The 13399-nt window shown below is 44.2% G+C and overlaps 1 protein-coding gene across 2 annotated transcripts in view; it reads right to left on the reverse strand.

Moving 5' to 3' along the window:
• Nucleotides 1-13399, reverse strand: part of Parp4 (poly(ADP-ribose) polymerase family member 4) — a 104057-nt gene that overhangs the window by 20873 nt on the left and 69785 nt on the right. Inside the window, exons 25-32 of one of the 2 annotated variants that reach the window (XM_013349240.2) lie at nucleotides 12081-12180; nucleotides 9741-9911; nucleotides 9418-9498; nucleotides 8000-8080; nucleotides 6112-6207; nucleotides 3808-3930; nucleotides 2736-2798; nucleotides 440-505 (exon numbers count right to left, since the gene is read on the reverse strand). In XM_013349240.2, the coding sequence (XP_013204694.1) occupies nucleotides 440-505; nucleotides 2736-2798; nucleotides 3808-3930; nucleotides 6112-6207; nucleotides 8000-8080; nucleotides 9418-9498; nucleotides 9741-9911; nucleotides 12081-12180 (781 nt within the window). The remainder of the gene's footprint in view (nucleotides 1-439; nucleotides 506-2735; nucleotides 2799-3807; nucleotides 3931-6111; nucleotides 6208-7999; nucleotides 8081-9417; nucleotides 9499-9740; nucleotides 9912-12080; nucleotides 12181-13399) is intronic. The other variant, XM_026783255.1, reaches the window with a different exon arrangement.

A 13399-nucleotide genomic window follows, 5' to 3' on the forward strand; every position in this document is an offset into this window, starting at 1 on the left:
ATCCCCTTTTCTTTGGAAGGATGCCCCGGATAATAATCTGGGCCCTTAAGCATCTTTGCTTTTTTTTTTTTTTGGTTTTTCGAGACAGGGTTTCTCTGTAACTTTGGAGCCTGTCCTGGAACTCCCTTTGTAGACCAGGCTGGACTCGAACTCACAGAGATCCGCATGCCTCTGCCTCCCGAGTGCTGGGATTAAAGGCATGCGCCACCACCGCCCGGCTTGTTTGTTTGTTTATTTTTTTGAGGTAGGCTCTCACCCTGTAGCCCTGACCAGCCTGGAACTTGTTACACACAGCAGGCTGGACTCAAACTCACAGAGGTCTGCCTGTCTCTGCCTCCTGAGTGCTGGGATTAAAGGCGTGCACCACTATGCCTGACTATACTGCTCTGCTTTAAACAAGCTACTGTGAAGCTGCCCTTCCAGAGGACCCAGCACCTACCTCAGGTGAGGCAAACCTGCCTAATGGAGTGCCGGCTGCAAAGTATCTGATGTTTATTTCCGGCTCCTGCAGAGAAATACCCAGACATATCTATAATTAAAACTAAAATATGTGAATAAAAATATCTTATTCACATTGTACATCTTACATAAGTCCTTATTGTCAACTCTTAAACCTGGAAACACCTGGTAACAGTCCTATAATAACAGCAATTGGGATGCTGAGGCAGGGGGATCTTGAGTTTGAGGCTAGCCTGGGCTACATAAGGATTTCTGGTCATCCTGGATTACACTGAGACACTATCTCAAAGAACAACAACAAAGGGAGGAGGGATTCTCATATTTTATTTAGGACTCTATGAATAGAACCCAGGACTTCTCACAGGGAAGCCTGCTATTGATGAGCTACACTCTAGCCTCTTTTGAGACAAGACCTTTGAAATTCTGTGTCATTTGTCATTAGTGTGTGTGTATGCATGCGTGCATATGAGTGCCATGTGCATGTGGGGAAGCAGGAGGACATTTGGGAATTGGCTCTCTTTCTACTGTGGATTCTAAAGATCAAATCAAGCTGGTCCAGCAAGCACTTTGACCTGTCGAGCCACCTTCAGGCCTACGAGACATTGTCTTACTCTGTAGCCCAGACTGACATCACTAGGATTCAGGCATTATGCTGTCCCTGTCACCTAGAGGAAGGAACCCAGGCATACCCTAGCCAGCCCATGGTTCTATGGCTGCTGTGTCTCTGCTCCGCCCACTCCAGCTCTCTTTAGGATGTTGTTCTGAAGAGGCAAGCGGGTCTTTACCTCCTCCTCACCTTCCCTCTCCTTTTCCTCCTCTCCCTCCTTTTTATCCTTCTCTCAATAACCTCCACACTCAAGCTCTGACTGCATGGCAAATTTGTCTCTTGCCAAGGTTGTAATCACAGCAAACATAAAGCCGGATAGGTCAGCCTAGCTGGTCTTGCCTTAATCTCCTGAGTTAGGATTACAGGCCTGAACCTTGTATGCCTAGTGCTATGGTTTGAACATGAAATGCCTCCCACGGAATAATGTGTTTGAACTCCTATGGTCCCCAGTTGTGGCATTGTTGGGAAGATCATGGGATTTTATGAAGTGGAGCCTTGGTGGAGATGGTGTGGCACTAGGGTGGGCCTTGAGGGTTTCTGGACATTTCCCATTCTCTTTCAGCTTCCAGACTGCTAATGCAGTATGTGAGGCCATCCCCACGCCCCATACCTTCCCTACCACAGTGAACTGTGTTTCCTCTAGAACTGTGAACCAAAATAAATCCTTTCTCCCATAAGCTGTGTTTGTCAAGGTATTTTACCACAACAGAATAAGACAGGGTCTCACCGTGTAGCCCAGGATGGCCTGGAACTCACTATGTAGACCACAAAGGCCCCAAACTCTGCAAGCTGCATGCTTCTGCCTCCCAAGTGTTAGGATTAAAGGCATTGTACCAGCATGTATGGCTTTTAATTTTTTTGTATTGTGTTTTTTTTTTTTTTTGGAACATTCTCACTAAATTGCCCAGGCTGGCCTTTAACTTGCTCTGTAGCCTAGGCTGGCCACAAACTTGTGATATTCCTCTCAGTAGCAGGGATTATATGCCTGGGCCATCATGCCTGCTGAGAAACTGGAATATTAAGAAAAATGAAGTTAGCTGGGCAGTGGTGGCGCACTCCTTTAATCCCAGCACTAAGGAGGCAGAGGCAGGCAGATCTCTGTGAGTTCAAGGCCAGCCTGGTCTACAAGAGCTAGTTCCAGGAAAGGCAACAAAGCAACACAAAGAAACCCTGCCTTGAAAAACCAAAACAACAACAACAACAACAACAACCAAACCCCAAACAACAACAACAAAAAGATGAAGTTGTGTGTGTTTTTTTTTCAAGACAAGGTTTCTCTGTAGCTTTGGTGCCTGTCCTGGAACTTGCTCTATAGACCAGACTGGCCTTGAACTCACAGAGATCCGCCTGCCTCTGCCTCTTGAGTGCTGGGTTTAAAGGTGTGAGCCACCACTGCCTGGCAGACTTCTCATATATTAAAGCCTTTGGTAACATAGAAATAATTAGATTGTTATCACAGAGTAGACAGTAAGTCAAGTGCTTTGGAGATTAGGTTGGTTTTACACTTTTATCTTACACTAGGATAAATTTCAATGAGATGGAAATTAAAATGTAAACACAGAACTAAAGAGGCGAGGAAGGAAGCTAAGGGCCTAGGGGCCAGCCAACCTAGCACGAGTGTAAAACCAACCTGGAAATTCACCATGCACAGTTCTGTTTAATGGTATACCTGTAGCGGTCTGCTGCCGTTGGTGACGTCATCCTGCTCTAGTCCCGAACACTCAGACTCTGCCTATGGTACAAAAGTAACAATATGCAAAGGCAAACGGATGTGTTATAGCAAAGCAGGTGTCCTTGAACATTCCTTTCCCCCACCCCAGGCCACCTAGCTGACCTCCTGGGAGATGAATGCCCGTCAGTGTTAAGGGGCAGTATAGTCCTTGCTTAGCATATGCAAGGTGCTGGATTCAATTCCCAAATCTCCAGAAAGGGAATATATACAGTAAATAAAAGCAAGAGCAGACAAACAAGCTAAGCAAATACATTTATGTTCTGTTCTTAAAGAAATAGTGGAAAGCATGGAAACTATCCTCACAATGTTCTTGCTTCTCGTGCTCCCACCTCAGGGAGTCTTTCCTGTACACGAAGGGTCATCTCATACTTGACTGTCACACAGATGTGGACACAGTGTCCTAAACATATACATGCAAGAAAGCCATACATATAAAAAATAAGTCTAAAAAAAGTTTAAATGGTTATCTTCTTAGTTCCTTTGAGACAGAATCTAACATATCCCAAGCTGGTCTAGAACTTTCCATGCAGCTAAGGATGACCCTTAGTACTGCACTCAGCTCCAAGATTCTCTTATAAACTGTCTTTTAAGAGTGTATTCCTCCTGTGGCCTGGTGTAATGTCACACACCTTTATCTCAGCATTTGGGAGACAGAGGCAGGCCAATTTCTGTGAGTTCCAGGACAGCCTGGTCTACATAGCAAGTTCCATCCAGGATAGCAGTGTGATGTAGAGATGCTGTCCTCGCTCCCCGCCCCCCAAGAAGAATGCATGCTTTCTATTTAATTCAAACAAGGTTAATTTGAATTAACAGTTTTCTCCATATGTCTTCTGTTTACTGTGTTTCTTGATTTCATGAAGGGCACATACTCAGTAATCGTCCTGGACCACTGGGCCTGGGTGAGTTCACTCTAGGATGCTCACACAGACATGAATTCTCTTCGATACACTTCTCAGAACACACCCTCATCGTTAAGCAATGGATGACTGAATTTGGTGATTGTACTTACCTGTGTTACGAAGGCCTCTGGGTACTTTTTCTGCCAACTCATGTATGGCAGAAAGTCTACATCTTCTTTGGCAACAAGTTCCAAAATATTTGGGGCATTATCAAAAGGAATATCACTAGCGTCCTATATAGAATCACAATAGAATTAAAATTTTGAAATATTATCAAAATTAAATAATTTTGATATCAAATTAAATAATTAACACATTCTAAAGACTTATGGATGTTAGGTTTAGAATATCTTAGAATATCTGGGCATTTACTTGAATTATATATGCCCCTCGCTATTGAGGGCCTTTCCATATCAATCATCAACCAAGAAAACACCCCATAGACTTGCCTAAAGGCCAATCTGAAAAACAGATCAAGAAATAAAGCCGGGCGGTGGTGGAACATGCTTTTAATCCCAGTACTTGGAGGTATAGGCGGGTAGATTTCTATGCGTTCAAGGCTAGCCTGGTCTACAGAGCTAGTTTCAGGATAGATAGGGTTGTTACACAAAGAAACCCTGTCTTGAAAAACAAAAAAAATAAAACCAAAAAGAACAAAACAACAACAACAAAAATTATAGTATGTCTTTTTTGTGCAAGTTTGTGTATTGGGGCTTAACTACATTGTGGCACCACATCCTCGCTCCAAACTACTATAGATTTTTTTTTTTTCTTTTCAAGACAGGGTTTCTCTCTGCTGTCCTTACTATTCTGGAACTCACTCTGCAGATCAGGCTGACCTCCAATTCAGAGATCAACCTGAGTGCTGGGATTAAAGGCATGTGCCACTACCGCCTGGCTTCTACAGACATAGATGTCTTAAAATATACATACAGCACCAGGTGGTGACAGCGCATGCTTTAATCCCAGCACTCAGGAGGCAGAGACAGGGATCTCTGTGAGTTCAAGGACAGCCTGGTCTACAGAGTGAGTTCCAGAACTGGCTCCATAGCTACTGGGAAACCCTGTCTTGAAAAACAAAACAATGTACATTTATATAGAGAGTGCCAGTAAATAATCAAAACTTTCTTTTTTGGTTTTGTTTTTTTCAAGACAGGGTTTCTCCCACGTAACTGGCTATCTTGGAACTCCCTTTGGAAACCAGGCTGGCCTCAAACTCACAGAGAGCCACCTGCTTCTGCCTCCCAAGAGCTGGTATTAAAGTCATGTGTCACCACTGCCCACTCATGTTATTGTTTTTTTGAGACAGGGTTTCTCTGTATACCAGTGTTGGATGTTCTGGAACTTGCTTTGTTAGACCAGGCTTGCCTCAAATTCACAGAGATCCACCTGCCTCTGCCTCCTGAGTTCTGGGATTAAAGGTGTGTGCCACCACCACCCAGCAGGCTGTTGCTGTTTTTGACACAGAATTTCCCCATGTAGCCTAGGCTGAACTCAGTTTCCTCCTGCCTCTGTTTCCTAAGTGCTAGGGTTGCAGGTATGCCTCCACATCCAGAGAAAAGCTTACTATTTTTTACATTTCTTTTTATATATTTACTTATTTTTGTTTTGTTTTCAGACAGGGTCTCACTATGTAGCCCTGATTGTTCTGGAACTCAAAGACATCCGCCTGCCTTTGCCTCTCAGTGCTGGAGTTAAATGCCTGCACCACCACTTCTGGCAATGATCTTCTTTTTCCTCCTCCTTCGTCCCCCCCTCTTTCCGAGACAGGGTTTCTCTGTGAAACAGTCCTGGCTGTCCTGGAACTCACTCTGTAGACCAGGCTGGCCTCAAGCTCACAGAGATCCACCTGCCTCTGCCTCCCGAGTGCTGGGATTAAAGGCATGCACCACCACCACCCGGCTAATGATTTCTTTTTAAAGTATTTTCAGCTGGATGTGGTGGTGCATACCTTTACTCCTAGCATCCAGGAAGCCGAGATAAGTGTAAGTGGATTTCTGAGTTTGCAGCTAGGCTGGTGAGTTCTAGACCGGCCTGAGCTACACATTAAAACACTACCTCAAAAAAGAAAAAAACCAGCACTCAGGAGGAAGAGGCAGGCGGATCTCTGTGAGTTCGAGACCAGCCTGGTCTACAGAGCTAGTTCCAGGACAGGCTCCAAAGCCACAGAGAAACCCTGTCTTGAAAAACCAAAAAAAAAAAAAGGAAAGAAACAAAAAAAATTTTTTTTAAATTGTGTGTGGTGCCTCCAGAAGCCAGAAGAGAGAAGAGGATGCCAGATTCTTTGGAGTTAGAGTCACAATAGTGACAGACCCAAGCCATCTGTGGGTCTGTGGGTGCTGGAAACTGGATTTGGTTTCTAGCTGAGTCATATCTCCAGCCCAGTTTAATCTTAAATTAATAATAATACATACCCTTTTCTCAACTGCCACAAAGCTTGTAAATTGTGTAATTAGAGAATTTTCCTTACTGAGTTCAATAATCAGAGACTTCATGGTTTTTTTCTTCATCTAGGAGAGAATGAAACTGTTAGTTTATGTAGGCTGAGATTGAAAAAGCATAAAATAATCTCAGTGTTTTTCTGTGACAAATAAATCATTTAATATATACATTCCCTTCCTTTTCTTATTTCCTTAATTTTTTTTTCTCTTCTTGAGACAATTTTACTATGTACTCCCAGAACTCGCTCTATAGACGAGGCTGGTCTTGAACTCACAGAGATCCAGCTGCCTCTACCTCTTGAGTGCTGGGATTGAAGGCATGCACCAGGCCAACATTCCTGGCTCATCTATTTCTTTTGAGACAGCGTCTCATGTATCTTAGGCTGGCCTGGAACTCAACTATGTTGTTGCTGCTGACTTTGAACTTCAGAACTTTCTGCCTCTACTTCCCAAGGGCTGGACTTAATTCTAGGTGTGCACCATCAGGCTGGGTTTAGGGCTGGAATTACAGGTGTGCACCATCAGACTGGGTTTAAGGCTGGAATTCTAGGTGTGCACCATCAGGCTGGGTTTGTGCAGTGCTGGATAGTGGATTCAGAGTCTTGTGAAAGCTGGGTAGGTTCTCTACCAACTGAGCTATATCTCCTGCCCTACGTAAATACCTTTATAATTAGTACTTCAAATCAGATGCTGAGTCAGGGGTCCTGTCTAAGTATCTTAGGGAGGTGACTTGAGAAGGTTGACCCAGTTGAGTCACTGAAGAAACTTACACAGTCCTCCCTCCCCAGCTTTCCGAGCTCTCTCACACACTGCGAGTCTCCTTGTTCTCTCAAAGCTCCCACTATATAGCTGAAGAATTGTATAGGTATCATTACTTGATTGGGGTTATTCAAGGCAAAGCTAGCCAGACGCACTCAGAGATAAACGGGCCTTAAGTCAAAGAGAACAAAGAGAGTGCTAATCCAAGTGGTCACTGAAAGCTCCTTGACTTAAGTACTGCCATTTCGACTTCAGATTCCACTTTACTTGGAGGTGAAACCAAGTTCAGGCTCCCGGGCACTAGGAGAGCAAGGGGCCTGCCAACAGCTGACCCACCTCCTCCTTGACACAGCTGTTATGCATCTTTAGTTCTCTAGAAACATTATGGCTGTACTCAACAGCCAAAAGAACAAATGAATCTGGTTGGTTGGACTGAAAGGCTTACATTCTGTGTTGATTGACAATGATGGAACACGTAAGGAAAGCCCCTAATCTCTGACTCCTGATTGGTGGAAAATTGTAACCGTGACTCAGCAGCAGGTGTTTGTGGCTTTTGGGCTTCTAAGCCCTACTTCAACCCCTGCTTGGGGCTGCCAGGAGAAACACTGTGATGGTCAGTGGTCCCTACATGGTATGGATTATCTTTTTAGGAATGCCATTGAACACCAATGTTCAAACCTCACTTAACAGTACAGCTTGACTGTTACAGTAGCTGTCTAAGGGGCCCCTCTGCCAGAACCCTCCTCTGTCCATCAAGGAGGGAGCAAGGTGAGTGTGACTCTGCCTATTGTCCCGAGGCTACAGCTCAGCAGAGGAGAGAGGAGGGCTATCCCAGGCACTCACAGACATCCCCTGAGCACCCCTCCAGACCATTCCTCATGGGGAGAAAATCACAGAAGTCTCAGAAAGTCACTGGCATTAACTCTTTCATTACTGAATTCAGCAGTCACCCGCACCCCAGGACTGACATCATAGATGTTGATGTCTGCCCTGGAAATCACATTCTTCTTTATTCAGCCACCCCCACTTTGTATTGCTATGAGAAAATCAATTTAAGAATGACATAGAACAATGCTTCGTGGCGTTTACTGGGAGAACAAACCTCGTGGTTGGTTTCATTGTCATGGAGAATACCGTCCTCATAATCTCTGATCAGCGCTCGAGCTGCCAGCTTATGAATCATCTGTGTGTAAGCATCGAGGGGAGAAAATGATTAAAATGGCTTTACAGGTGTGTTCGCGCATGTGTATGGCGAACTGAAGACAAGTGTATATGTGGAGGTCAGAGCAGTCTTCAGACACCAGTTCTTCCTTTTGACTCTATTTAAGACCGAGTCTCTGCTGGTCAGCAGCCTTCCACCTAGATGAATCACCTATGGGTAATCAATAGCTTCTAAGAAAGGGACAATCAGTCTTCTTTAAGCACGAGCCCCCTGACAGATTATTCAGCTCCAAGTGGCCAGCCCTAGGCATGTGTATATAGAGAAACACTAAACTATCAATAGGTTTTATTTGTTTGTTTATTTGTGTGTGTGTGTGTGTGTGTGAAAGAGAGAGAGGATAATCATAGAAGAAAAGGTCATGAACTTGAGAGTGGGGAGTTGACACAGGAGGAATTGGAGAGGGAAGGAGAGATCTAAATGCAGTACCCATGTATGAAATTCTCAAAAGAATAAAAAATTAAAAACACTGTTAAAAAACGATTAGAAAAAAGATCTGGGCCTTCACTGTAATAATCAGCAAAAGTAAATGAACTGTTCTCCTAAGTTCTGAGAAAGGGCGGAGGGGACCTCCAGCTCCTATCCAACTTGGCTGGGCAAGCTGGGCAAGCGGGAAACGTGAGACAAAGACTTGCGACTGGCATCTGAACTGGGGAGTTTTGTGGGGCGTGTCCTTACCCACGGGGTCTGTGACAACCTTTGCTAGACACTGTCAGAGTGTGGTGGTGCACAAATGGAACACCAGCACTCAAGAGGCTGAGGCAGGAGAAGTGCTTCATCTTCAAGGCCACCTTGAATGGCAGTATCTCAAACAAAACCAAAATGGATAATCACGTTTTGTTCTGAGAAAGGGTCTCATGTAGCCAAGGCTGGCCTCAAACTTGCTTTGTATGCAAGGAGGACCTCAAATTCCCAGTCCTAATGCCTCTACGTCCCAAGTGCTGGAGTTGTAAGTGTGTAAACACAATTTAACCTGGAGAAAAATCTCATGTTTACTTGCAGTTACTCACACCCATGGAACCCTGTAGAGATACACCCAGATCCAAGAATCCCAGATGAAGACCCATCAAAGGGATGCATCCCCATCCCGACTACACAGAGAACCCCTGACCTCCCTTCATGTATGCTGACACATCAGCACAACAAAGGAAGTACACGGAGCTTATATGTGAGAGCTGAAAATCTTAACTGTCTGTCCTCAGCTTAAGTGTGTATGGGAAGCGGAAGAGAGCCTTCCGCCTGCTTGCTGGTGTTCTCCTGCTAAGTTCTACCCAGAGCCCAGTACTGAAGATTTGACTCACAGTCCCAGCTGTCTTCTGAAGCTCGGTAGTTGACACCATTGTACGAAATTCCTTCTCTTGGATGAGTGCACACAGAGTTGCCTGAAATAGGAGAAACATGAGTGTTTCATTAACTTTTCTACTCCCAGCAAGTGGAACAGTGGAACAGCAGCCCTTCTGGTAACATCCTCCCCTCTCAAGAGAAATCAAGAGCTTCTCCAGCCAGGTACCCGGGGTGGGGGGGACCATAATGCCAACAAGAGGCCAAGCGGTGGAGGGGGGAGAGGAGCAGCATCGACATTCATTGTCTTTCCCACGGTGTAAGGAACTGTGCATCTTCCTACCTGGGTACAGTAGGGAATGAATCCGTAGACAAGGAGTCTGTCATTGTGAAACAAGGAGGGCACCCGGGCTGGAGCCTGCAGAGGCTCAGGGGCATCTCTGCTGAGCTGCTGCCACTTGACGGAGACAGAGTGGCAGCTCGGGGAATGCATCCTGGTCATTTGGGCTTCTATCTATAATAAAAGACAAAATGCTCCTCCGTCAATGCTAGCATCTGATGAAACGTCTGGGGGTACATCTCAGTTGGTAGAGTGCTGGCCTGGTACGGATGATTGGGCGGTTTCAGTCCCCAGTACGCTAAAATTGCTACACGCTACTTAACACTTGAAAACTTAATTCTGTCTTTGGGGATTTTATAGCTTGTTTGGTTCTCATTTACTTCCTGTGATGGGGTACTTTTCCAAAATGGAAAAAGGATCGAGACAGGGTCTTACTATATAGCCCTGGCTGACCTCGAACTCACAGTGATCCACTTGCTCCTGCCACCTGAGTGCTGGAACTAAAGGTGCCAGCAGTTTAAATATATACTTTAAGTTTTTCTATTTCAGTTTGTGGCATTGGCTCAACCAGTGGAGGTACTTGCCGCACATGCCTGGCAACTCTGGAACATTGCCAGTGGGAATATGAAGTGTGTAGCTGCTGCAGAAAAAAGAACAGCAAATCCTAACAGTTAAGACATGAGTCAGTAATTTCACTTCTAAGTACAAACCCAGAATTGAACAACTGGGGGGCTGGAGAGATGGCTCAGAGGTTAAGAGCACTGGCTGCTCTTCCAGAGGTCCCAAGTAGTTACAAGGTGGCTCACAACCATCTATGATATCTGGTGCCCTCTTCTGGCGGGTAGGCATACATGCAGACAGAATACTGTATACATAATAAATTAATTAAAAAAAAGAATTGAACAATTGGAAGGGCTCAGACAGATATCGTGCACCAGAGTTACATTAGGGCCATTCACAGCAGCATAAAGTGGAAATAAGCTGTGTCCGTTGAAAGTTAACCAATGGCTGGGCGGTGGTGGCGCATGCCTTTAAACCCAGCACTGGGGAGGCAGAGACAGGCGGATCTTTGTGAGTTCGAGGCCAGCCTGGTCTACAAGAGCTAGTTCCAGGACAGGCTCCAAAACCACAGAGAAACCCTGTCTCGAAAAACAAACAACAACAAAAAAAAAGAAAGAAAAAGAAAAGTTAACCAATGAAATGAATGTGTGTGAATATCTACCTATCTGTCTACTATCTATCTGTCTACTATCTATCTGTCTACTATCTATCTATCTATCTATCTATCTATCTATCTATCTATCTATCTATCTATCTATCTATCTATCTATCTACCTACCTACCTACCTATCTATCTACCTAGTCTCTATCATCTATCTATCTATTTATCTATCTATCATCTACATATCTACCAATGTATCTATCTATTATCTATCTATGATGAATTATTTTATATGCATATTTTACAGGCTATTACTCATCTCTAAAATGGGCATTGTGGCACACACCTGAAATCTCAACACTAGCGTAACGAAGGCAGCAGGGTCAGGAGTTCAAGCCCAGCCGCGGCTCAAGCTGAGTTACATGAGACCCCTTTTTCAAAACCCAATAAAAAATAATGAAATATTTGACCTTCAAATGAAAAGAAATCCTGTTTAAAAACACAATACAGATGGTTCTCATGGACATTATGCTAAGGTAGATAAGCCAGACACAAAAGAACAAGCGTGCTATGCCTCTGCATCTAAAGCATCTGGAAAGGCAAGTTCATAAAGACCGGAAGCAGAATAGACATTTTCAGGAGCTAGAGGCAGGAGGCAACACAGAGTTATTATTTCTGTTACAGACTTTCTTTTTAAGCCACCATGTGGTTGCTGGGAATCGAACTCAGGACCTTTGGAAGAGCAGGCAATACTCTTAACCTCTGAGCCATCTCTCCAGCCCCTGTTACAGACTTTCGTCAAGGACGGTGGCGAAGTTCTGGAAATAGCTGGTAATGCTGGTTACACACAACACTGTGAATGAATTCACATCAGTGAAACAGACTTGTAAATCCTGTATGTATTTTATCACAGTGAAAAACTAACCCCTGGGTGTGGTCACCTCTGAAGTACCAGCTCTGTGGGGCAGAAGAGAGAGGGAGGCTTAATTAAAAGCATGACCCACCACGTCTGGCTTGGCCCTTCTTATTATTTAAGAAAATGTTTTTAAAAGCTTTGGCCTCCTTGTAAGTCTTGTCCGTTCACAAAGAGATGAAAGTTACTATCAGACTTGCAAGAAGGTAAAATTTGTACATGTAAAAACAGGAGTACAGATAAGGTGTTAAAAAATACCTCCACATACCTGTTTTTTCCAACTCTGCTTGGATTTTGAGTTAAAATATTCAAATACTCCAGCACCACACTGAGACAAGGTCCTTAAGATGTGACGATTTGCTGTAGAACTGATCACATTTCACACATTTTATTTGTTGTTGTTGTTTATTTGTTTTCGTTTTTCGAGACATGGTTTCTCTTGTGCAGCTGTCCTGGCTGTCCTGGAACTCATTCTGTGGACCAGCTTGGCCTTGAACTCAGAGATCCACCTGCCTCTGCCTCCCTAGTCTCTCCCTGTGACTACCTGTGCAACGATTTCCTCATGGCAAAGCACCTGTGGAAACAGACTCTCACAGCGAGAGTCCATGGGACAGCGTGGGGATTTGCAAAATTTGTGCAGCCTGCAGGCTTTTTCCTCTCTCGTTACATTGGTGATTCTTTGGGCAGGTTTTAGGTTTACTTTGTCAGTCACGCATGCAACAGCTGTAATTTCCCCTGGATATTCTGTTCTTTCTTGAATATTTCCCCGAGATTCAACAGGGGTCTAATGCCTCTCAAATCTCTTATCTGGAATTACCAACTACAACTCCCAATCTTGGGAGCTTTCCTCACTCAATAGAGACTGTTAGGTACATATGAGGAAACAACACTTGGAGCACAGATCATGTCTCACGGTTCTGGAAAGGGGAGTAGGGCACGCACACACGGAATAGGAAAGAGCCTCAGGAATACTCACAGTGCTAACTCTTGAGAGTAAATGCCCTTGACACCACACATACGAAACCAACGACAGGATCTGGTATGCACCAATGGGGAAAATACAATGTAAAATATGGTATGGAAAGATCCAACTTTACCACACACAGGAGTTTATATTGGTGGGAGAAGTGTGGGATGGGAAAGAGCGCCTTATCAAAGTCTGCCTTTACAGAGAGACTGAGGCATGGGACACTCTTGTAGAAGAGGGAACTGCATAAAAACATGTCTTGCAGACATGAAAGAATTGTCTAGGTTTGAATATTGTTGTCCTTAGAGCATGGTGCCCATATCTATTATTTTTTTTAAATATATTTATTTATTATGTATACAATATTCTGTCTGTGTGTATGTCTGCAGGCCAGAAGAGGGCACCAAACCTCATAACAGATGGTTGTGAGCCACCATGTGGTTGCTGGGAATTGAACTCATGACCTTTGGAAGAGCAGGCAATGCTCTTAACCACTGAGCCATCTCTCCAGCCCCATATCTATTATTTTTTTAACTTTGTAACCGCAAGCAGCTGCCAGCTGACATAAGTTCTCCCAGAGCAGGATGTATCTTGCTAGATATTTATTTATTTATTTATTT

This window comes from Microtus ochrogaster, chromosome 17, assembly GCF_000317375.1.
Source record: "Microtus ochrogaster isolate Prairie Vole_2 chromosome 17, MicOch1.0, whole genome shotgun sequence".
In the NCBI taxonomy this organism is placed as follows: domain Eukaryota; kingdom Metazoa; phylum Chordata; class Mammalia; order Rodentia; family Cricetidae; genus Microtus; species Microtus ochrogaster.